Source organism: Crocodylus siamensis, chromosome 8, assembly GCF_052110815.1.
Source record: "Crocodylus siamensis isolate JL-2025a chromosome 8, ASM5211081v1, whole genome shotgun sequence".
Lineage (NCBI taxonomy): Eukaryota > Metazoa > Chordata > Crocodylia > Crocodylidae > Crocodylus > Crocodylus siamensis.
The window spans coordinates 61,441,432-61,463,508 of NC_143402.1; the positions used below are offsets into that span (position 1 = coordinate 61,441,432).

At 43.1% G+C, this 22,077-nt stretch overlaps 1 protein-coding gene across 1 annotated transcript in view; it reads right to left on the bottom strand.

Annotated features, from left to right (window-relative positions):
* Positions 1-11,330: 11,330 nt before the first annotated feature.
* Positions 11,331-22,077, bottom strand: part of COX10 (cytochrome c oxidase assembly factor heme A:farnesyltransferase COX10) — a 154,876-nt gene continuing 144,129 nt past the window's right edge. The window contains exon 7 of the mRNA XM_090060346.1: positions 11,331-14,058. Coding sequence (XP_089916472.1) covers positions 13,652-14,058 — 407 coding nt within the window. The 3' untranslated portion in view covers positions 11,331-13,651. The remainder of the gene's footprint in view (positions 14,059-22,077) is intronic.

Consider the following 22,077-nt stretch of genomic DNA (forward strand, 5'->3'; position numbering starts at 1 on the left):
AAAGATCCAGGCACTGGCAAGAAAAGTACCGTGTAAGCTTTTATGTGACTTCTCAACCCCCCAACCACCTCTCTGAGAAGCAGGGACAAAGAGAAGATGGTGCATGCTACACCCGGGAAATGAACTCTCAGACCCCACTAAATAACTACAGCAATCTCTTGGAGTATGATCTGTCAGTGTGAATTGTTCTGCTGATGTTCTGCCCTGCCCTGCCCTTTTGTTTCATTAGTTTAGCAGGGGTGTTCTCTCCCAAGCATGATGAAAACACAATCAGGCATGTGTGCTAGATTGTGTGTCTCATTGCTGCTTTCCTGAGTAGAAGCACAGAATATGCATATCATCTGTGACCAGTACAAAATCATCGTAATTTGTCTCTGTGGAGTTTTTATACTTCTTTCTCCAAATGCAATGGGCCAAATTTACTGCTAACTTAACTGCACTGACTTTAGTAAGGAAGAGTGTTTAGGGTGCTCCAAGGAGGCATAAGTAGGAGTGATGTGATAGAACCAAGTCAGGGAAAATATAGACTGACTGTCAAGATGAGTCTCCTAACAGTGAAATCTATAGACTGTGGAAGTTCCTCATGGGAAGCAGCAGGAACCAAGTTGCTTAAGTCATTTAAAACAGCACAAGAGAATAGGAGACTAGAGAACAACCCAGCTTTGGCCAAAAAAGACTAGATGACATAATACTACTTTTTCTTCTCTAGTTTCTATATCTTATATTGCTTTGTTCATGGATTCATTTCCATTTGACTGAGTTTTTTTCTTACCGTCAGTGTAATGTGCTGCTGCTTATTTCTTCTGGACACATTTCAAATCCTGAGCCAAATTCTGTCCTTGATTACAATACCCATGCAACTTTAGCTCCTCTTCTCTGGGAGCATCTATACATGCAAATAATCTGGGACTAGTTTATTCTAGAGTAAACTGTTCTGGGCATGTGTTTACACATGCAGGGATATGGGAGCAGATTTGCTGCTCCTAGCAGCAGACTGATCCTGCTCCCTGCAGCCTAGTACTAGGCTCCTGCAGAAGCCAGGGGGAGCTCTAGGCCACGGGTCAGGAGACAGTTCTCTTGTGGCTGGGGCTGGGTCATTGTTTCCTGCCCCTGGCAGTTGCCTGCTGTTAGGGTGGGCTCCACCACTGTAGCCCGGGAGGAGACAATGTCCCCCTGCGTTGGCAGCAGGGAGCTCCAATCATGGTTGCGGGGCCAGCATTGAGTCTTCTCTTCCAGCACCACCTTTCCAGTTGCAGGGCAACTGTAACACTGCAACTCTACAACTGTAAAATTGGCCCTGGGAGAGAAGGATCTCCCAGTCCTGGCCCCATGATCACGAAGCAGGGCCTGGGAACTCCCTGATGCTGGGGCAGGGGGACATTATCTCCACCCAGGCTCCAGTGGCAGAGCCTGTCCTGGCAATAGGCAACTCCTGGAGGCAGGAAGCAATCTCCTGCCCCATGCTGCCCGGCTGACTGGGAGTGCATTTGCTCCCGGTCAGGCGTGTGCACATGTGCTACTGCGCAGTAAGTAATCTCCAGTAAATTTGCTACTTGCATTTACAGGTAGCAAATTTATTTGCGATTAGAGCCAATTACTGCACAATAAGTAACTGCACATGTAGATGGTGATGCTTACTGCACGGTAGTTAGCTCTAACCTCAAGTAGTGCCTTGTGTAGATGTGCCCTCTGTTTCATTGTTTGTGACCCTCTTTTTGGGTCCTCAAACTTCTTTTACTGAATTGCTAACATTTACAGTCTCTGGTTCCATATTTGTATAGCTGTACAAAATTAGTTGGTCTAATTTAGGAATAATGACTTGGCTCATTCAGGGCTAAAGATCTGTGCACCAGAAGCAATAAGATACACTTGAAATTTAATTGGAGAAAAAAAAAAAGAGTTAGGAATGGAAATCTTTACGTCTCCCAAAGATCCTTCAGGCTGATTTGTACAGAGCTTCTGTTGGAATACTGTAATGGTAATTAGCACATTATGAACCTCTTGTTTCCCTGCTGATTTTTATTTCTGATAAAATACAGTGTGTGTATTGTGTTGTGTTTTGTGTATACACAAAGTCATGTCTGTATAATAAGTTACATATACATTTAACACAGTGACTTCTGCCGTTTCTTGCTTATGGATCTAATATAACTATTAAAGATTAACATTCTCGCATCATATCAACATTAACAAGTAAAAGCTTTGCAGCTAACAACCTCCTACCTCGCACATTTTTCAGATAATTACAGATTAGAACGGGCTAATTTGTATTTTTGTAAAGCTGTCAGAGATCTATGTTTGTTATTATTGTCTCCTAGGTTGCCAGTTGCATAAATACATATGTAAACCTCTTTGATCTTTTAGTATAATGACACAGATTTATCAAATGTTTGCCTTTTTCTGTCTCTTTGAAAAGCCTGATTTATTGAGTGCGGTCCTTACCTCCCTTCCTCTCTTGAAATATGAAGTGTTTGTGAATAGGCGAGGTAATATTTAATATCCTGCCAAGAAACTTTGCACTTCCTAACAAATGAACTACAACCTAACCAAATGGTTCACATCTGTTTAGCCTCTTCTCTTTTTAACTAAACAAATTAGCATTAGAATACCTGGGAGACATACAAAATCGCTTTCTAGATGACAGAACACAGACAATTATTAGCAAGGGGAGTAACTGTACTGAAAGAATCAGGCATGGATCTAGCAGATGTTTTCACATCTCCTGTAGTGTCCATGAATGACCTGCACCACAGCGGACATGTTGCCACAACCTTTTGAAGTGGGCTGGGGAGTCTATTCAGAATGCCCCTTCTGAATGAAAATAAAGGCAGTGACCTCATTTGGTTAAATGTTTCATTTCAACCCCTTCCAGCAAAGAGATTTTTTTTCCACTAAGTGGCTAAAATAAAGAACCAACCCCCAGTGGAGTGGGACTGTTAAAATCAAAATCCTCTGAGTTACATTTCAGTGACAATAAAGGAACAGCGAGAATTACAAATTCTTGATTAAATCTCCTAAAAAACCCAGCTGTGTGATCTGACTCACAGTAGGGTGGGATGGTCTGTCTTATACTTGCACTGCATTGCTACATGCAGCGAAACAGTGGGCACATCTACACAAGATGCTTACTGCACACAGTAGCCTAATAACACTGAGTAGTAATGTGCCGGTCAAAACCTGTGCTAATATGCTACTGCGCAGTGTTATTAGGCTACTGTGCAATGAACATCACAAAAAATTGTGCGCTGGCATTACTGAGCAGAAACTGTAGTTACTGCGTATTTAGTTAGTACTTCATAAAGCAAGTACTAAACTAAATGTGCAGTAACTACTGTGTATTAATGAATGCATAGATGCATCCAGTTTTTAGCTAAGAACTGAGGAAGCAGAGAGACCAACTGGATCATACACACTTCTTTGGGGACATGTAGGCACCAAAATGAATGTTGCTTCACTCTTCTTGCAGAAAAGAAAAAATAACTACTTGTGGGGCTTCGCTTCCTCAACTATAGAGAATAATCAGGAGATGCTATTCCTGCCCTATTTAAGGGTAGGAATACTGCATATGGCCCAGTAGCTGGAACATGGGATGACCTGGAGTCTATTGCTGACTTTACTACTACCTTCTTATCTGAAATAGTTCAAATCACTTAACTTTACTGTGCTGTCATTTCCTGCTCTGTAAAATAGGGTATAACACTTACCTCCGTTCCAGGAAACTTGCAAGTGCAATGAATCTCCCTGCAAAGTGCTTTGAAATTCTACATTGAAATGCCTTACGGAATTGCATAATTATCTGCCCATTGGCAGCAAACTTAGTATCCATTTAAGCAGGCTAAGGACCAATATCTTCCTCACTGATATTGAAGGGACGTGTCTATCATGCAGTCATTGTGATGGGACTCCTGGTGCTAGTCATGTGGCTGGGATGCTAAATAAGAATGCAATAGGATCCAGAGAGACGAACTCCTCTAAGCTGGGCTCTCTGATTGAATTCCTCTTTAAAGGATGAAATCTAGCTTTTATCAGAGCTAACACTTAATTTTTGTTTAAAAAAAGGAAAGTTTTTACAGCGTTCAAGCCCAACTGAGATGTTTCCATTTGCATTTCATCTGAAGAAAACTGAAATGAAAAGTGATTTAAAAAATTATGAAATTCCCTTGGCAGTATGCACCTGCCAAGTTTGCATGTCGGACTAGAGCAGTGATTCTCAGCTACAGTGCAGAGAGGGTGCTACTCAATATTAACATGCATAGGTCTGCAAACACCTACATGTGATTCCACAAGGTATACCCACACAGACTTCAGAGAGGAATCCATTCAAACAGGAAAACATCCTGAACTGTTTTGGTTTTTATGAGCTCTTTGCAACAGAAAAATTGCTTGATCTCTATTGGACCCTTGATCCACTAAGTAGTACAATCTGCCAGGATCTGCCAGGTTACTAGATTCAGACCCTAGTTCTTGCTGTTTAGGTGAACACTTTCCCCACTTCAGAGGCAACCCCCTATCTCTCTTTGAAACAGTGGGAGAAACCACCCAGTTAATTACCTTGTTTGCATCTCCATTTCAAGTTCCTCCTAGTTTTATTGGATAGTGTGCTATCTCTGTCCAGCAAAAAATAGTCCTGAGTGGCCTATGCCAGCGGTTCCCAACCTTTTGAGACCACGGACTGGCAACTGCAGACCAGAAGTGGCCGCAGACTGGCAAACTGTGGACCGGCAGCCAACCCTTTTTTATACTCAGTTAAAAAGTCCACAGTATGCCGGTCACTTCCGACTTACGGTCCAGCAGCCAACCCTCCTGTGGACTGGCAGCCAACCCTTCACAGCTGGTACCAAGCCATGGCCCAGGGGCTGGGAAACTGGCCTGTGCTAGTGGCACAGGTCTTAACTTTTTGGATTCTCAAAATACAAAGAAATTCCTCTGTCCCCAACCAATATTAAGCCAAACCAGCAGTCACATAAATTCATATCCAAAGATTTCTTTGAGAACTATTTGCATTTCGGTTGTGAATACATGACAGTGAGCTCCTGTTCAGCAGGCCACGAAGACATGGGGATGGAAGACAGATACCTTGACACTGTCTGACCTTTCCTTTTCACCCACCTTCATCTGTCAGGTTGGAGGTTTGTTCAGATCTGTAGGACAATGCACATTTTGGTTTTCTTTCCTTCTCTTGCTTGCTTTTAGATAAAGGATTCTCACACAGGTTTGTTTGTTTTTTTTGGTAAACATTAGTAAAGAGCTTATTTTAGAGCTGCATTAGGCACTGACATGCACAACATATACTGTATATTTAATGTAGATATGTATTCTATATTATATGACATAGACTATTATATAGTGTATACTTAATATAAAACTATAAAAGTTTAAGGTTATTAGATGCCAGGGTGAAGTTTGCCAGTGTAACCTGAATCAACCCCAGTGTGCATCTGCATTAAGAAAGTATTGGCCAACCTCTTGTGGGAAGCCTGGTGCTGCCAGGACCAGAAACAAACACTCTCAAGTCCCCCTCCAATGCTGAAATGTATGAGAACATCCCTTTCACTCTTGCAGCTCTGTCTCTCCTTCTGGATCATGGCATATGCATGAGAGGTCATCCAGACCTTTGACACATGCCTAGGCTGGAGTTTGGAGGAGTAGCGGCTTCTGTGCATTGAATGAGCGATGAGTCCTGCAGGGAAAAAAATGCATACAGTCATGTAATTAAAAACCGCTTCTTCAAGCCTTGGAGAGGGGAAAGAGCTATGTTCTTTATTTTTTTTCTTCATCCATTGCATTTTCCTACGTGGAAAAGGTGATCTGCTACTTTATCACCCTCCTATACAGAACACAACATACAGAACACAAGTGCAGTGCCTGGGACCATGCAGAATGGTTGGCCTGCAGAGATCTTAGTGAGGCAGGAACATGTTCTCTCCAGATGCCATGTTTGGGAATATCAGTAACAAGCTCCAGTGAACCTCTGCAAAGTGCTGTCTTCCAGGAGCTGGCTGAATCTGGGGGCATTTCCCCAGAATGATGAAAAGCACCAGCCTGAACAGAGAAGAGTGCCAAATCCCTCAGTCCTGCTCCAAAGCCTGGTTGTGCCAAGGCTCTTAAGAGGAGATACAGGGAAAAATGCATGAACATGGCTGAAAAATAGCTAGTCTTAACTTAACAATCCTGTTATGTGAAACAGCAGGACTATTTCTACTGAAACATTCAAAATCCAACCTTCAGCCTGAGGCAGAGAGAGATTGGAAAAGCTTCAGCTCAAACAGCTAAAGTCTGGATGCTGAACACAGGAGGAAAAAGTGTTAAGCCAACTTAATGATAGATGTTGTGAGCTCATTATTAGACTGGAACATTTCTATTGATGTCCCTCAAAATGGTGACTGGGCACCTTACGTTGATTTTGATCAGAGGAGACTGGTACAGGGGCAGGGTTTTTTTCTTTATTTTTACAATGCTTAGTAAAATGGGGACCTGTGCTGTGTTGGGGACTCCCAGAATTGTTGCAGTACAAATACATAATGGATCTAACATGGCTCAATGACTGTATCCTGCTATTAACAGTGATCCAAAGACCAGTTGATGAAGAAGCTTGTCTCTACTGCTTTCTGTTCTAAAGGACACTTGAAATCAGCAATAAGAACAAGCCATCTAGGCACACTGTAGGAATCTCTCTTAGGTCTGTACAGAAGTCCCAGTACTATAACACAATGATTCTCACAAACACCTACAAATGAATCACAAGATAAACTCGGAGTTTTTAAATAGGAATCCATAGTGTAAGAAACATTTGGTCCTGTTGAAGACTTTCTGAGTTCTTTGCAACAGAAGAATTGCTCTATTATTTTCCTGTGGTCAAGAAATGAGTAAATGCTAAGAGCTGGCATTTTCTAAGGGATGCCTTGATTCTAAAAAAGGTTGACAATCACCATTATATTTGAGCATCTCAATCTTCAATGCACAAATCCTCAGAAATTACTGTAAGTACTATTGTTCCATTTTAGGGATGGAAGACTGAGACAAACTAAGATAAAGTGACTTGCCTAGGAAGCCTGTGGCACTACTGGTAATTGAACTAAAATCTCCTGGTTTTAGGGTAATTCCTTAAGTATTAGACCATTCCTCCTCTGCTAAGAAAGAAGAGGCAGTAAGAAACCATGGCTGTTTGACAGGCTAGAGACAGAGCAGAAAGCAGTGCTACAGGCTTCCTTACTATCTGCCAATGACCTGTGGTCCAGTCGGTCCTTGCCTCCTCTGATGGAAGTGATTCTTGTGATGGTGATGGGGTACTTGGACTGATAGTCCTAACCTGAGCTCACACAGGGCTCTGAATATAAACAACTTGGTGGTGGGAAATGGGCAATTAAAACTGGCAATTAAAACATAAGTTGGGGACAATCTGCAATAGCATTTCCTTGGTTATTACCATCAACAGAGCTGAGCAGTACAACAGCAATGCAGGGTTATCTTAAGTCTCCTACAGAGAGTCTATATTATGAGAATGCCAGATAATTTATTTTTCTATCCATAACAGTAACTGGTTCTGATTGTATTGGTACTAGCTCTGCATCTTTCTGGTCACAAGAGGCTCCTATACACATGCAGGGAGGCTGCTCTGACATGCTGTAATTACAATGTGTTAGGACTGGTGCAATTAATTACCCTGCTCCAGCAGACACCAGTGTGATGTGTATCAGTGTCCCCACACTGAAAAAAGGTGGCGGGGCGCTTTAAACTAAAACTTTAGTTCATAGTGCCCCGTCAGGATCTTTCAATGCAGGGACACTGATACACGTGATGCTCTGGGCACTTTTAATTAGTGGCTCTTGGAGCTGCACTAATTAAAACATCTGCCATCTCCTCCCTCCCTCCACACCCTCCCCGGAGCACACCTATACACCCAAGGAGGGTATAAAGGTAGACATATATTTTGTGTAAGCATTGAAATACAGTGGCCTGGCTGAGTGAGAACTCAGCTGGAGCTGGGTGAGCGAATGTGTTACTTTACTGGGGCAGATCGTGTCTGATATTGATACAGGAAACAAGAATAAACTGTGTGGGGAAAAGCAGAAGGAAGCAGGGGACTTGTGTGCGAGGGGATTGAGTTTCCTTATTCATTCCTCAGTGCAGTGTAGCTCCCACCAGCTGTGTCACTTTGCTGGGATGCCTGTTCTGCTCTGAGGCACCATGGCTGGTTGTATGAAACCAGATGATACTACTGCTTTTCCATTTGTGTGAGAGCTCAGAACAATTTGAAAGCACTTAACTGAGATTCCCAAAAGGTCCTGCAAGGCAGTTGTTATGATCAGATGAAATGACCTGCTAGAGGTCAGAGGAAGGAAATAGTGACAGACTCAGGAATAGAGCCCATCCTGACTCTTAGTAACTTTACTAGGCAAGACTCCGACAATTGCTCACAAAAGCTTATGCATCTTTAACGCAGCTAATTTGTAAGGTGCATCTCTACTTTGCTCCCTCCAAATACTGAAAGAGTCATAAAGAATGAAGAGAAGGAGGACTGTTGAACTCAGGATTCTCCATTTAAAAGGAGAGTAGGCATTGGACTGGAGCTGGTATGTGAAGTTTGGCTTTTTGCATTAAAACTGCTATGACTTCAGGTTATTGTTAAATCACATTAGAGCAGCATCGTGAGGCCACAAACAGCGCCTCATTGTGCACAAGCCGGAAGTGTTTAAAATCTGAACAAGACAAAAAGTCCCTTATTTTACAGCAAGATGGTGTGACATACTAATAGTCACATGCAGTGTTTGTGTCAGAGCCTGGAATTAAACCCAGAGCCCCTGAATCCCAAGCCAGAGCCTTCTCCACAAGACCGTCTTTCAACACATGCCTATACAGAGGGTAGAGGCTGTTTGGGGTAAAACTAGTTTTCATGCCTTGTTGAACCACTGGGCCAGGCTCCCCTTTGTAAAGTACGGAAAGCCTCCCAACAAATAACTTTTTCAGCCAAAAGCCATTGTAGCTCCTCTATGGTAATACCCAGCTAATGGCAAAAGAGGAGATCAAGGAAAAGGCAGGTGCTGGTGAGTTTTGCTTTGCTGGGTGAACTTAGGACAAGTCACTTTCTTTTTCGTGCCTCTGTTTGCCCATCTCTATATAGTGGAGAAAAACATTATATATGACAGGTAGGCATTATTATTACTACTATTGCTGATATAAGCATTATCAATACCTAGATAAGTGTACATAGTTCAACAGGATGTTCAGTGCCCCTTTTCATATCCATGATGGCACCAAGATACTGTAATCAGCATCTTTAATTGTCTACTGGATTATCCAGCATGTAACTGAGAAAAATATCATCATATTTAGATTATAAAATACTTTCAATGCCAGAAGATCCCAAGGCATTTAACAACAGGCAATAAATCACTTCAGCTATGTCTGAAATGTAGCCATTTCTGGAGTGCAGCACAACTCTACCTGTATCTTGTGACTGGTAAAGCATATTTTCATAAGACATCTCATCTTTAAAGGTAAGATTCACTGACTTTCAAAAAATATATTCTAGATGAGGCACAAGAGATGATCCATATACAGGACCTGCTGTGTGGGATTCTCTGCACTGTGTTATGTGGCAGGTCACCATAGATTAATATAACAGTCCCTTCTGGACTTAAAATCGATGAATGCTACACACTCGTGCAGTGGGTTTCAACCTGTGGTCTGCAGACCTCTGGGGGTCCACAGACTGTGTCTAAGGGGTCCACAAAAGATGACTATGATGAATTAAAAGTATGTGAATACCCACACTTACAATTCATAGAGGTCTGCATCTCCATTCAAAAATTTTAGGGGTCTGCAAATGAAAAACGGTTGAAAACCACTGCACGGTTTGGATCAGGAGGTCGAGAAAATGTCTCTCTCCCACTGAGGCTACAAGGGGAGTTTCAGGAAGATGCAATTCTTGGGAACAGTGCCCTGAATTTTGGATTATTGTCATCTGAGTAGCACAGTATTCCCAAGCCATGCTGGGCTATTGGTTCTATGATGCCTTAATGGAAGACTATCACCTTCTGAATTAGCAACATAACATATATTCTGTTACCCCTATATGGTCACTTTGCAACTGAGTTCTGCCCAGCCCTGTCACCTGCTCCCAGAGATGACTGTAGCAGGGTGCAGGGCCCAGGGCAAATCAACCTGTGTGGGACTCAGATGCAGCGGTGGTTGTGGGGGTGGTGAGCGGCTGGACGCGAAGCCAGCCTGGTTTCACAGGGCCCCCCAAAGCATGGGGCCTGGGGCAGTCACCCCAATTTGCACTCCCCAGGGACAGCCCTGCCTGCTCTCCACATTCTCATGATCCAGCTAAGATGTGCACAGATTTATTTCATTTTGCAAGAAGTGCACTCACCACTAGATTCTCATTTTCAATGCAGGCATTTTGCAAAATAAAAACAACCCCTCTGCCATCCCATGGGCAGATCTAGGATTTCCTAAAAAGGGTGGGGGTGGTACAGAACACTGCTCTCACACTGTGGGGGGGATGGGGATGAGGTGTGGCTGAAGCTCCTGGGTCATTAGGGGACACTAGGTAGATGGGTAGAGAGCAGGAGATGGAAGGAGAAACTTGCCCCTGCTGCTGTTCCAGGGCTGATAGTCCCAGGGGAGGCTAAGAATTACTTTTGCCTGCTCAGGGTGCTGGTCTTGGTGGTGAACAACAGTAGTGCACGAGTTCCTCCTTCTTGTACCTGCTCCCTGTCCAGCCCCCACCCACATTGTTTCGCTGCCTGGGAGCAGGCACTGGGAGGAGGAACCTGTGTGCTGCCATCGCTGTTCCCAGTTGAGCCCAGCAACGCACAAAGCTACCTGCAGCTCGTGTCTGGGGTAGGGCAGAAGTGGCTCTGAGGCTCTCCCCACTGCCCAGGTCAGCCGGACACAGTGGTGGAGCAGGGGTGGATTTCTTTTTCCAGCACCTGCTCTGGGCCACCAGGGAAGGGGTGAGCACAGGTGGGAGTAGATGTAGGAATAGGAAACCTGCCCACGGCCGACTCTGTCCCATGCTGAGCTCCACATCCTGTGCAACTGAGTCCACAGCTGAACCAGGGTAGAATCTGCTCTGGGGCTCCCCCTGCATTTGGGCCAGCCAGGGACAGCAGAGGTGGAAGGGGGGTGTCCACACTGTCGCACCATCCTGGGTCCACCCCTGGCCTGTCCTCTCAGTATAGGCAGCCCTGGAGTGGAAGTGAAGAATGCCTCTACCCCTAGGAGTTTCCCAAAACTAGCAGAAAGTAGCTTCTTCATTAGGCTAAAGAATGCTGGCATGAAGACTGGGAATCGTTTCAAACAAAGGGCTATTTCACACTCCATGGCTTTTGTACAGTGCATGTTTTATTGCAGAAAAACAAACTCAATGCATTTAAAAAAAACTGGAGGCTCCATTAGATGGCAGGTCATTTCCTCATGTTCCTATGACGTGGTCTCCACAGTAAATGACTTGAATACTATGAAGACAGTTTACTTCAGATAAACAGTAATCTGAAATCACTTGCGAAAAGTACGAATCTCACAACTGATTGTTTAAATGTCAAGTAAAGCTCCTGGTTCTGTTCTTGAAGAGCACCCCTTCCAGCAGAGACAGTGGTCAGTGGAGTCATTCCTGATTTACAGCAGTGCAATTCAGACTAGAATCTTGGCCTGTGTCACTGAAATATCCTGTGAAATTTTTATACCAGGATGATGAGGACACAGTGGCAGATCAATGACATTTCTTGAAAGGCTTAATAAGGCTAGATCAACTATTGTTTCCCAGAACTCAGAAGCCCTTGGATCTGGTGCACAACAGCACTACACTGCAGAATCCTGCAATAGGAGTGGAATACTGCTCAGACCTGCCAACAAGCTGAAGAAAAAATAAATTGTGTTGAGGCAACACTGGACAGAAAAGAAATCTTTTGATTGTGTGATCACACTTCATTTACTTATTTATAGCGATCAGACAAAAATCTATTCCTGATGCAGAATTTAAGTTGTGGATGGCAGCCAGAATCAAATGCAAGAGTGGGCAGATTTTCCATGAGATGGGAATGGGAGCAGAACTCATAAATACATAGTCCTGCTCTAGACTGGTCCCTATCCATGCTGGAAAAATCTTCACGTGAAAATGCATCAAGTTTTAACACATGCCAAGCACCATAAGATGAACCCAATCCTTGTCTAAACAGAGTGTTGTTTTGTTTACCATTATTTTAGCTGGTCACATTTACATTGGTCTCACACCCCTGATTTAGCTGCAAACTGCAACTGTGATCACAGAATTATCAGTCCTTGTCTACAAGGAATGTTTTAACCATGCCAGGTGACATGTATGATGCATTTTCCTAGTGAGGATGAGCTTTATTGTTGCACAGCAGCTTTGATGGTTGCATCAGCAATTTGAACTTGTTAGTTTCTAAGTTCAAAACAGCTGGAACAAAATTGGCTTTTCCTCAAGGGTGATGAAATATGATCCTCACTAAGAATATACCCCACAGCAACCTTGTTTTTGAACCACAACTGTACCATGGTACCCAATACACCTGTTATATTTCTTAAAGTAAGCCTACAATTCAACTAATTATAGGAAACACCTCATGAGCAGACGGTCTTAGACTCAGCAGGTTGGCAGAGTACACATTAGCATATAAAACTCTTACACTTGGACTCTAAAGACCTGATCCCCAGCTGATGTAAATCAGCAGAGTTCTACTGAAGTCAACATGGTTATGTCAATTTGTACCAGTCGACAATCTTGCCCCAAGTGTTCGTTTTTAAGATTTCTCATAAAAACTTGGGAGAGTCAGAAATTCCTTTGTGATGGCAATATAATAACAATTGAGCTACAAGAATCTGAAAGCAATATATTAGGAAATAACTTTGTTCAGCTGGAGGCTCTTTACATGCTAATGTGCAGTGTGTAGTAGGATGCCTTTCAAAATATTGAAAAAAATAATAGAAAAGAATCTGGAAGCTTTGAAAACTTATTAAAGTGAATTTAAGCCTTGTGAAAGGTGCCAGGCTGACAGTCCCAGGTACTGAAGCCTTCTGTTTAGTAACAGAACAGGGACGGAATAGACTGTAGCAACGTGAACTTCCCTTTGCCCTCTGGTGTTTGGGAACACCAACAATACGTCTCTAGTTTCAAGAATGGACGCCCACTTCATTGGGAAATGAGAGGAAAGAACAACATTAATGCCAAGTCATCTTAGCTTCTTCTCTAAGACTGCCAAAGATGCTGGTCAAATGAGGGAGACAAATGAGGGAGATGGAGATGTTTTCTAATGTGGATCTGTTTTTACTAAACATGAGTCCAAGACTCACCAAATTTGTTTCACATGGACCAGTAGGAAGCCATAAAAATTATGAGTCTCTGACCTAGACTGGATTTTAACTCATGACCTAAGAAGTGCAGTAAAGGGACCTGAATTCCATTCACCAAGCTCTGCCATTAATAAAGTCCCTTCCCTTTAAAAAAAAACTTAGAAAACGATTTATATAAAGTGGCTACTGGGCACAAAAGATTATCTTCAAAAAGATCACCCTAATTTTCCCTGCATATAGTTACTGACATACTCTCTGTTTGACAGTGAAACAGGGATGACAACACCTAATTGACATTAAGGCAATCTGATTTCAGTATCTTGCCAGGATTTCAGCTTGGAAGCTTCCCTTTATTGTCATTCTCTATTTGAGATTTCTTAAATGTGAGCATGAGAAGCAGAAGCATTGGCAAGTGCCACAGACTGCAGAAAAAAAGACTTCTGGAGCTGCTACGGTCCGCATCCCTGTAGAACCGAAAGCCGAGGTAGGAAATATACAGATTGATAGGGAGTGAAATGACAGGGAAAGTCCATGTGGTGACGTCGAGGACAGGGGCCATTGTTGAGAGTCCAATTAAGGCCAAACAATGACGCAGAGCTACCCGCCTGCACATTGCTGGGTGGGTGACGGACATCATACAGTATCCTCCTCGGGAATAATCCTCGCGGAGGTTCCAGCTCAGGGCATTGAAATGAGGGAACTGCCAGGAGTAGAGAATTCCTCCCAGCAGTAATGCACCTGCAAAGCAAAAGAGAAAAACACTCATTAGTCTCATTAGAGAAAACACACTCTCAAAAGAGTGCTCACCTGGACCACTGCAAAGAATGCTGGAGACAAGATTTCAATGCTAGTGTTCACGTTACAGCTCCTGTTCATGAAACAGCATCTTGTTCTGTACAGAAGCCAAATGGACGCTCTGTTTATCAGCAAGAACTTGGGATTTGTTAAGGAAACTTGTTTTTTAATCTGAAAGTGTTTCTTCAAATTACATTCTCCCGATATATGCCATTGCTGATGCACCCATCACCTAGAGATCTAGACTACATTTCAGTCTCTGCCCAGGAACAAATCACTGCAGCTCAAGTTAGGTTTGGGAGAATGTTTTCACAGAGCAGTCCCTGAGACCCAGTTTGCTCTTCCCCAGATTCCCTAATTGGACCATCCATCCAGAGAAGTAAATGCACCGTAGAAGGGAAAGGAAAAAATTAACAGGAAATATGAGGCCGATATGCAGTGAGAAAAGGAGATGTAGCTATAAGGGCTTGTTCTGAGAACTGTGATAACAATGACAGTGATAACAGCTGGCTGGCACTTTTGCCTGCTAATTTTATTAACACAGTAAATTGTTCCTGGAAGTAGAGGTCTCTTAATTGCTTCATCATTGTACCCTGCAAAAACTAACTGCAAAACTTGCAAAACGGAGTAGAAGGGGGAGAGCTGTTTCCTTCCCTAAATCAACTCTGAATGCTGATTTTAAATATAAATACAGCTCATGTACTATAATCTTCATAATGTCCTAAACATGCTTAAGACCTGATACAAAGCAGACTGAAGTTATCTGGAGCCTTTCATGACTTCACTGAGCTTTGGAATAGACCCTTAAACTGGGCCACACACACTACTACCTACTGTAGATATGGATATCCCCTGAGGAAGGTTCTCCTTGGTGAGCCATTTTGAAACTTGCCTCGTAACATTAACCTTCTTCATTTCTGTTTTGGTATCTAATTAGTGTCTTCTCATCTGGATGCATTTATTTTTTCTGGGAATGAACTCTCACTTCTGAGCTACAACACTTTCTGACTCATTTGACAGAAACAGCAAATTTTGACTTCATCTGGGGTAAAATTGAGTCCTTAAATCCATCCTTCCTGAAAACTCTCACTTCAAAGGGTAGTAATCAATGGCTCAATATCTAGTTGGCAGCTGGTATCAAGTGGAGTGCCCCAGGGGTGGGTCCTGGGGCCGGTTTCGTTCAGCATCTCCATCACTGAACTTGAAGATGGGATGGTGTGCATCCTAAGCAACTTTGCAGGTGACAGCAACCTGGGGGGAGTAGTAGATATGCTGGAGGGTAGGGCTAAGATTCAGTGACCTAGACAAACTGGAGGATTGGGCCAAAAGAAATCTCAAAAGGCTCAATAAGGACAAGTGCAAAGTCCAGTTCTTAGGATGCAACAATCTCATGCACTGCTACAGGCTGGGAACCAACTGGCTAAGCAGCAGGTCTGCAGAAAGTGACCTGGGGGTTATAATGGACAGTAAGCTGAATATCAGCCAACAGTGTACCCTTACTGTGATGAAGGTTAACAGCAGGGAAGTGATTATTCCCCTCTATCTGGCAGTGCCAAGGTCGCATCTGGAGCACTGTACCCAGTATGGGGTCCCCCACTACAGAAAGGATGTGAAGTTGGAGAGTCCAGTGGAAGGCAAGAAAAATGGTTCGGGGGCTTGGGAACATAACTTCTAAGGAGAGGCTGAGGGAACTGGGCTTATCTAGTGTGGAGAAGGGAAGACTGAGGGCGATTTAATACCTGTCTTCAACTACTATCTGAAGGTTGGTTACAAAGAGGATGGAGCTAGGCTGTTCTCAGTGGTGGCAGATGACAGAGCAAAGAGCAATAACAGATGAGGGACGAAGGAGGTAGCAAGCTGTGGCAAGGGAAGTTTAAGTTAGGAAAAACTTTCTCACTAGGAGGGTAGTAAAGTGCTGGAACAGGCTACCCAGTGAGGTTGTGGAACTCCCATCCTTGGAGCTTTTTAAGACCCAGCTACACAAAGCCTTGCCTGGGATGATCTAGTTAGGCATGGTCCTTTGAGCAGGGGGTTGGACTAGATCAGCACTTCTTAACCTGTGGGTTGTGACCCAAAAGTGGGTCACAAGAATATATCAGAGTCATGAGCATGTGCCAGAAAAACATGCGAAAGTGCAGGTTTCTCTTGCAGGCTGGCAGCATTGCACCCTGCAAGGGGCTGCTTGGGGTGTGGCCAGCATGCGGCCAGGCAGGGTCATGGGAGCAGCCCCAGCAGCTAGATGAAGGTAAGTGTATGGGGAGCAGGGGTTGGAGGGCCAGCGCTTGGAGACTTGGAATGAGGGTGGTGGTGTGTGCGTGCGTGCGTGTGTGTGTTTGTGCATGTGTGGGTGGGATGGGTGTGGTGGGGGCAGGTGGCTCTGGGGGAAGGTGGCTGGACAGCCGGGCATGGAGGCTTCAGCAGGGCAGGGGGGATGGGGCACTGTGCGTTGGGCACCAGCAGGGCCAGGAGAGTGTGGGTTGGGACAAGCCATCAGTCTTTGCAAATGGATCCTGGTACAAAAAAGGCTGAGAACCACTGGACTAGATGACCTCCTAGGGTCTCTTCCAACTCTAATTTTCTATGATTTTCTGAAGACTATAATGATAAGTTCAGAACAGGAGTGACAAAGACTAATTTACTTCCTTCTGTGAATCTCTCAGTGGCTTATGTCTTCTCTACATCTGGTTTGGTTGTAATTTTCTTCTATCTTGTCTTCTACCAGACAGTATTGTTGTAACATACATAACCTAGGCTAATACAAGGCCTCAGCTCTAACCATGACAACTGATGAGGGATGCTATGATTGCTCCATCAAAAATGTAGCTGTGAGGATAAAGTTTTAATTGCCTATGAGGTGCATTACTGTCTGAGAAGTGGTCTAATTTATTTCTGAAGTTATGAATAACCTTCTCTCTTCTGTAAATTACAGGTCCCTGAAAGCTGATTACATTAACCACAGAGGCAAAGGAAGGCTACTACAATGGGAATACAGATCCCTGGATAATGCAGACAATAGAAAAATTACAGGTACCAAAGGGCAAAACATCCCAGTAGTCTTCTATCCTTTAGGGGTTTTCCCCACCTTTCTTCTAAAACCTTGTAGTCAGAGACAGGACACAAGATTCAATGAACCACATATATAATAATACTTCAAACTTACTAGTGAATTTCTTCTACAAAGTCTTTAACAGAAATTAGCTCCATACCACTCATTGGGGCAACTGAGGCAGAGCCACACACAATTTGTTCCTGGTCCCCAGTCCTGTGAATAGACCCAGTCTTGGATCTGGCACACCACGTCTTACATTCCTAGATCTCTGGCCTGTAATGTGGTTTTCACTGATGTAGTAGTTCAATTTTGGTGTGCAGCCAACCTCCAAAGGCATCCAAAACCTCAAGCATACAGAAAAAACCTTAACAAATTTCCCATTTAACACCACATTCACAATTTAAAAAAAAATCTTAAAGTAACTTTCAAACACAGAGCAGGAAGAACTACTTGAGACAAATTGCCATTTACAAAGATTTGGTTTTCACATGTGCAACTCTGGAATGTAACCACTGTGATTACATTACAACTTTAGAGATAACTGGTATTTTACAGAAAAGCTAAACAGTAAAACAATTTAACACACTCAAGCCTAGAGGTAATTTCCCCTCCTGATTTCATGTGTAAACTTTTTGTTAGTTTCCCACATATTCTAGATGGTTTGTGACATTTTTTTACCATGACTGACTTTGTTGGGTTTCCACAGATTTAAGTGTCATGTACAGGCTGCTTTGAAAGAAAACCATGGTATATACAGTAATGCCAACTCTCATGAAAAAATCATGAGACTCCAGACTTCCAGGTCAAATGAACTCTGACTTCTGATCTCCTGATAGAGATCAAACCTCAGATTTTTTTCTTCTGGTGCAGGTAGAGAGTGCCAAGATGATAAGGCTGTTGAGGGGAAGGGGCAGATCGAGACCCCCACGGTGAGGGAGGGAGAGGGGCAGGAGCTGGGCCAGGGGAGGTGTGGGGGGCACATGCTCCCTGGATGTGTGTGCAGGGCAGAGGTGGGCTGCCCACTGTGAGCTGGGACTCTGCACCCTGCTGCCTTAACCCTAGGAACCGCACGCGCACACTTCAAAAATAGCACCTCATGATTTACGTTCCAAATCTCTTGATTTTTAAGACTCTGACTCATGGTTTTTGACACCGTGGGGTTGGCAATACTGCATATAGTGTCAAGACAGGATACAATCACGTATCAAATGAACCCAGGCTAAGAATATAATACAGTCAAGCCCACAGTGCACTCATTGGTGGCTTGACAAACATTAATCATGTCAGGTACACCAGGGAAGTTTGTAATCTTTGTTACATAGTGTATTAAACTGGAGAATTAGCTCATTCAGAATACAATTCAACACAATGATTTCTTTGCAGCGCTCATAATAACTCTGGACCCTAGGCATAACCAGTGTGAATATGCTTTCTTTCTATGGAGTTGGTAATTAAAGTGACACCAGACTAGCTAGTTCATAACCATAATGCATGCTGCTGGCATTTCCTCACAGTTAGCAAAGGCTGTGATCCAGGGTCTGGATGGTTCATGGCAGTTATAATTACTGTTGGCTTTTTTAGAGTTTGAGATGTCCAGGAGCTTAGAAATACCACAATCTTCATAAACTCTAGCAGCTTCTTTGTGGCATTTGTTACAGCTCTGAGTACAGATATACCAGTCTGCAACTGATGAGGATCCTTCAGCTTCTATACAGTGTTTACGCATGTGAGACCACAAATACCTGGCTCACAATTATCACATGCTTTTTGGCTTCTTTGAATAATTTTTCACTGTCAAAAGTTTAGAAGTAGCTCATGTATGTCCACTGCAAACTCTATCAGCTTAGATATCAGCTATTAGAAATTTTGACAATCTGAAGCAGATTTCTGTAAGATCTCTGAAACATGAAGTTCACTATGGAAACAGGATCCACCTCCCCAGTGCCATCACACCTTTGCAGTCATTTACTCCAATTCAACATGGGTGTAAAGGGTTTTCTGACTTGGTGTTATCTATTTACCACTTTGTACTGGATGAAACAATCACAGTTTAAAGGACATCGCAACAGAGAACGAGGTCCATAATGTCTGCGGACTTAGAGGTAGAATTTGTGCCAAACATTTAAAATCTATTGCTTAAGACTAAAAAATTAGTCGTCTCTGTTTCAATTTTAAGCAGATTTGAGCGGTGAAAATACTGTATTCAAATCCAAGACAAGGTTTCCTTCCCCCTCCCCCCCATCAACATGGAGGGGGGAAAAACTTCATCTTAGATTTGTATATCCACCCAGGGCAGGTGGCAATTCAACGTGGACCCCCTGCCCTGGGCTCGGAGCCAAAACCAGAGCTGAGCCACTGCCTATGCTGGGCAGGGGTGGCTTGTGCAGCAAGGGATGGTGCATGCAGCGAGGGGAGTTTGGGGGAGACTGTGCGGGGCATGGAGGGCACACTGGGTACCACCTGTGTGGTTTGAGGTTAGTGCAGGAGACATTCCCCTACCCAGCCTGGCCCTCTTTTCATACCTTCTGCTCTGGCTTTGTCTCCTCCAGCTCTGATCTGCCTGGCCAGGCAGGATGGGGCTCAGGTGGGCCAGGGCTGCTGCTGCTGACTGCCCGGAAGCAGAACAGCAGAAGTAAGTGGTGGGGCTAGGGGGGAGACGCAGGGGGGAGGGGTGACACCAATCTGGCAGATTTTAATTATGGGGGGAGGAGGGGGCCGTATCTGATATTCAGATAAATACAGTACTTTTATTACCTAAACAGAGGATGTTAAGGACTTCATTTTCAAACATTTTAAGTGAGATGTATCCAAAATTGTTAACTCTCTCTTAACCAATTTTCTTTGTATCTGAAGACTATATTTTTATCTGGTAGGTCACTGAAATCCCTGAAACTGACTGGAATTGCACTTTGCCCAATGAAAAACAGCATTTAAAAGTAGTTCATAGACCCTCATAGTGAGAAATTTTAAGGTACCAACAATAAAAAATGTCTGGCTAAAATCGACTCTGGGCTCCTACATGGATACACCTAAATGGCTTAGTTTTCAGTACGGAGTACCTGGCCGTTGAAAGCCTTCTTTGCCAGGTGTCAAAGTGGACAGCAGAAAACCTCTGGTCAGATTTTAAAATCTCAGCCTTTCTTCTTCTTCTCTTTTTTTTTTTTTTTAAGTGACATTAGTGTCTGCAGAATGTTAGTGACATGAACATGGCAAATATTCTGCAGAAAGGGAACAGCGTAGCTTCAAAATTGCATTTCCCCCCCAAAACTGTCCAGTGTTCTTCAGGATCCCTACTCACTGGATAGCCCAGATCTTAGGGCACTGTGATAATTTGCTGTTTGGGCCCATTTAGTCTCCAACCCTCAGCTAAGAGCTGCACCTAAAGGTAGCAGTTGTGAAGATAGGTTTTATGATGAGAATGACTATTAGGTACTGCTTCTGATTACTGACTCACTTCATAGAGAGCACGGAACAGTCATCAGATGATAGCAAAAGTCTTGGCCAGTACCAACTTGGTCCCATGTTGGGATCTGTGAGCTAGAGATAAAAGCTTCTTTTCCCCATTACTTCTGATCCCTGAACTATGCTTAGGAAAGGATCTATACTCAATTTAGATCATTCTGGGAATATTGGCCCACATGTATCAGGAGGAAGAGGAAGAATGATATTCTATCTGTAGCACTGTTTTGAGCAGAGAAATCTGAATACAACTCTGCTGATTTTTTTAAGCTAACTGAAAGCTGTATTTTGCATCTCTGCAGTGCCTTTCATCCCAAAGAACGTTACTGATTTCCATATTCTCTCTGCTGTATTGAGATGACTTGACACATAGTCATCTTTGGGGTGAAAATCAGCTCTTAACTCATGCTCAGTAGTTTAGGACTGGAAGTAAAAAAAAAATCTTCCAACTGAAGCTCCAGAAAGAAATTTCTGCAGGCAGGCTGTTTTATAAGTTGATAGGCTAGGACATGTGTATTAAGGTTTTTGCACTTAACACAGTTGTTGAATGTTTGTGATTAAAAAACCCACTGCTCTATGGCTCATCTTTGAGCTGGGACCTCTAGTAACAAGCTGTATTCCTCTTCCTATTAAGAGATGACTCAAAAAATCTTTTACTGAACAAACTGTACAGTTGGGAGGGATATAGACAAGTTTTTGAGAACTACTGAACCCCATCTCAGGTCTCTGAGGGGAAAAAAACACAGAATAGCACATACATTACACATACATTATATCGCTGTAAACATAACAAAAGCATGAACAGCTTTTCTTGCCCTAACCCGCTCACTGTTCTTTGGCTGATGTGGAAAGCTTTCTTTTTTATTAAAACATGATGATTTAAGAAACCATGGCAAATTTTGATTTGTAGTAGGTTAAGGATGGACTTGCTCCCTTTCTGTCTCTTCATTGACCCTTCCTATATATGCCTGGGAAGTGGCCAACCAGGGATGTAAAATGGTTAAAATATCAGCTCCAAAACAGATGTTTAAATCTTATTGCATTTCCCAAAGCTGGTGTTTACTGCCTTAGCAACTTAAGAATGCTGTTTTGCTTAAAGCACAATTTTAGTAATTTTTTTTTTGCCTTGAATAATGTGGAGATCTTTTAAAATTATTTCCAGACTTTTGCAGAAAACCAACACATTAGGGGAAAGCACCAGCCTTTTAGGAAACTCAGTCTGAGCTCGGTTCATGTCAGAAGTGAAAGGGTTAGGAAGTCTAAGCTTAGCTTTTAATGGATTGAAGACAGAAAACCACCACACACAATTCTACTTGATACGGCACAACTGGCTTTCTTAAGTTAAAAGATGTTAAACAAATTACTCCTCTTTAATCCAGACAAGGTAAATTAGCAGTGGGAATCTTGAATTAGTCCAGTTGGACCCACCTGCCTGTGAGTAAATATGATGTTCT